This window comes from Ipomoea triloba, chromosome 5 (assembly GCF_003576645.1).
Source record: "Ipomoea triloba cultivar NCNSP0323 chromosome 5, ASM357664v1".
Lineage (NCBI taxonomy): Eukaryota > Viridiplantae > Streptophyta > Magnoliopsida > Solanales > Convolvulaceae > Ipomoea > Ipomoea triloba.
In genome coordinates, this window is record NC_044920.1 from 24,198,954 (window position 1) to 24,201,824 (window position 2,871).

The 2,871-nt window shown below is 35.5% G+C and overlaps 1 protein-coding gene across 7 annotated transcripts in view; it reads right to left on the reverse strand.

Annotated features, from left to right (window-relative positions):
- Nucleotides 1–2,574, reverse strand: part of LOC116018931 — a 3,440-nt gene extending 866 nt beyond the window's left edge. The window contains exons 1-4 of one of the 7 annotated variants that reach the window (XR_004098633.1): nucleotides 1,198–2,574; nucleotides 984–1,054; nucleotides 891–910; nucleotides 50–130 (exon numbers count right to left, since the gene is read on the reverse strand). Coding sequence is in view for 4 of the 7 variants with exons in the window: in XM_031258982.1 (XP_031114842.1) it covers nucleotides 1,026–1,054; nucleotides 1,198–2,485 (1,317 nt within the window). In the remaining 3 variants the exon portion in view is untranslated. Of the gene's footprint in view, nucleotides 1–49; nucleotides 131–622; nucleotides 1,055–1,197 lie in introns of those variants that run through there. The other 6 variants (XR_004098634.1, XR_004098635.1, XM_031258981.1 and 3 more) reach the window with 6 other exon arrangements.
- Between the last annotated feature and the right edge of the window lie 297 nt (nucleotides 2,575–2,871).

Sequence of the window (2,871 nt, forward strand, 5' to 3'; positions counted from 1 at the left end):
TTAATAATCAACTTATTAAGTTACAATGGTTTTAAGTTGCAATAATTACCTCCTCAACACTTTAAGATCGACCAGTATTCGCTGAGGACTTTTTCCAGTTGCATCAATTGTGTTGGCTGTGCTTCAAAAGCTGTAAGTTATAAACTTTATTGTTTTATATCTTCAAGTTTACAACTTTTTATATCTCTTTTAATTGCAAATTTTCCTTTCTATTTTGTAGCACAAGTAGAAAAATTAAGGATTAATATGTCTAAAAGATTTCACTTTTCTAATTAACATTATTAAGATGTATGCTTCATAAATTGAATAAACTAACAGTTAATTATTCTAAGAAAACACTACAAACTACAAATTAACCAAATATATGAAATAAAATACCTCCGTGCAGCATGATTTTTGGGGAAAAAAATGATAATTTAGGGGTGATGGATATGCACCTGGAAAATGTGATCTAAGTATCATTTATATCGTTACTTACTGAGAGCTACCACAAATGTTCTTACCAAAATAGCAATATAAATGTATAATTATTAATATGTGGCCAAATATTTCTTATATTTTGTCATACATTTAAAAATATTCCTACAAAAGTGTAGGAAAAAAAATAAGCACAACCAACAAGTAAGGATGAATCTTCCAACTATCATTATGGCTTAGAGACAAAAGTGTAATTTTTCTTATAGAAAAATATAAAATTAAGTATTAAAATAGTTGATCAATAAAATTGATGCATGCACTAACACATCCCTATTTGTTCTTCTTTTGCTTTATTTCATCAAATAATTCTTGATTGTGATAACTGTCCTTCAAATCTGATTCATCAGAAGTGCACCCCAATGTATCAATTTTGGATTTGGTTAGAAAAAATAAATAAATAAATAAATACTAACCAAAACAAAAAAAGGTATCCCTGCAAAAACAAAAATAAAATTAAGGAAACAAGAACCAAAAAATTAATTTAGACACTAAATTGGTAGGCTTACCATCATATCATTAAATGGAAGTTGGAGGTGAGGAAACTGGATCTATGAATTCCCAAGTGTATTTTTATTATCTGCAATTATAACATGTAAATATATTAAGATAATAGGGGAGCAATCGGGCCGGGAACTACTAGAATGGGAAAAATTAAACAAACAGCCATAGAAATCAGATTAGATCGATCTTGTGTGAAATTGATACTTTTTAATAACTTACTTTCAATTGTGTAGCCGCGGATTAGTGGTGGCACTGGTGTTGGCCACCACTGTTGAGTAATGGAATGAACAATTCCTCCAAAAGCAGACCACCCAGAAGAATTGGTCCAATACAAATAAATCCCATCTTTAATGATAAATCCCGTGTCTTTAATTTTAGGATCAAGATTAGGATGCACAAGGTCTAGGCTCGAGAGAATCATAATATTTGGTGTAATGTAAAACTTGTGCACCAAACTCCACTTCCCCATGTCATAGTCCTCCAGCTCCCATATATAATATGCGGCTTCTAAGTGCGCACCCTTTTGGCATGTTACACGAAGACGATTCTGAGATAATCCAAGGGTTCTAGTGAAACACTTCTCATCTTCCACATCAGTCGGCATATCAATTACGCGGCAAAATTTTTCAGGACAATTGTAGGGATCATACACAAGAATATACTTAGCAAGCAACATATGCAGCATCCCTTTATAGGTCACAAGAAAACAAGTAGAAGGAACTAGAAACCTTGCAAATATGGGCCGCGGTGATGAAACCACAAGACTTTTCCATTCCTGAGACGAGAAGAGTTGAAGTCTGTATTTGCAGCAAGAAATGGGTGGATAAACACAAATGTGAACCACCACACAATCATAGCGAGAATGGTCTACACATTGCGATTGCTGATTGGTGGTGCAAAGGGAACAGGGTGCGGGAACGCAAAGGAAGCCAGTGGCCATTACGTACCTCACCCTCTCACTGGATTGGAATTGGAGGGGAGGGGGAGGAAGAGCCGTCCACTGCTTGGTTAGCTGATTACAGACATAGAATGCGGATACGGAAGGGGAATAGTAGATGGGGATGGAGGCGCATAGAATTAAATCAGCACACGAACCCTTCACTTCAATTCTGTGATTAGGATCAGGACAGGGAAGGAACCCTAAATCGAGCCTTCGGAAGCCGCACGAATTGGCATCAGGGTGGGGGTATCCACCGCAAACGATCGGGAAATTGCGGTTAAACATATTTTGGAATATAAAGCAGGCAGGCGATGGCGATGATGAATGAGGATGATGAAGAATTGGCGGAAGGGATGGGTCATGGCGGCGGTGATTGAATAAAGTAATAAAATAGTGAGAAGAGATAAGAGAACACCAGCTCTTGCATACCAATTTCAACCGGATAGCTGCTCTGCTGGAGAGCCTGGCCAGGATTTCAACAAACAAGCTCTCGCCCAGATTACTGAACAACAACTCAAAGGATGGATCTGAGAATTTCATCAACTTGGCGTCCTCAAGGCGATCCATGCGGCTGCGTTCTGTACTGTTCTGTTTGTGATGCCAATTCTCCCAAACCCTTGTTCGCACTTTATAGGCACGTAAGACTGAGAGTTTGAGAAACAATAAAATTAGGGATATCAGTTCATAATTCTATATTGAATACTATAATATAATTTTTAAATCTATATTCGTACTACATAGTATATGTGGCAATACAATTTTTAATAAAATATATTTTTCTCTTGCTTTCCTATTTGTAATATAATTCTAAATTAAAATTACTAATCCTAATACAATCTTTATATATATCTATATATATATAAACAACTAGTATTTTCACCCGTGCGATGCACGGAATGGATTTGTTATAATATATTAAGAATATTTGGATCGATATATAATTATATAAATTA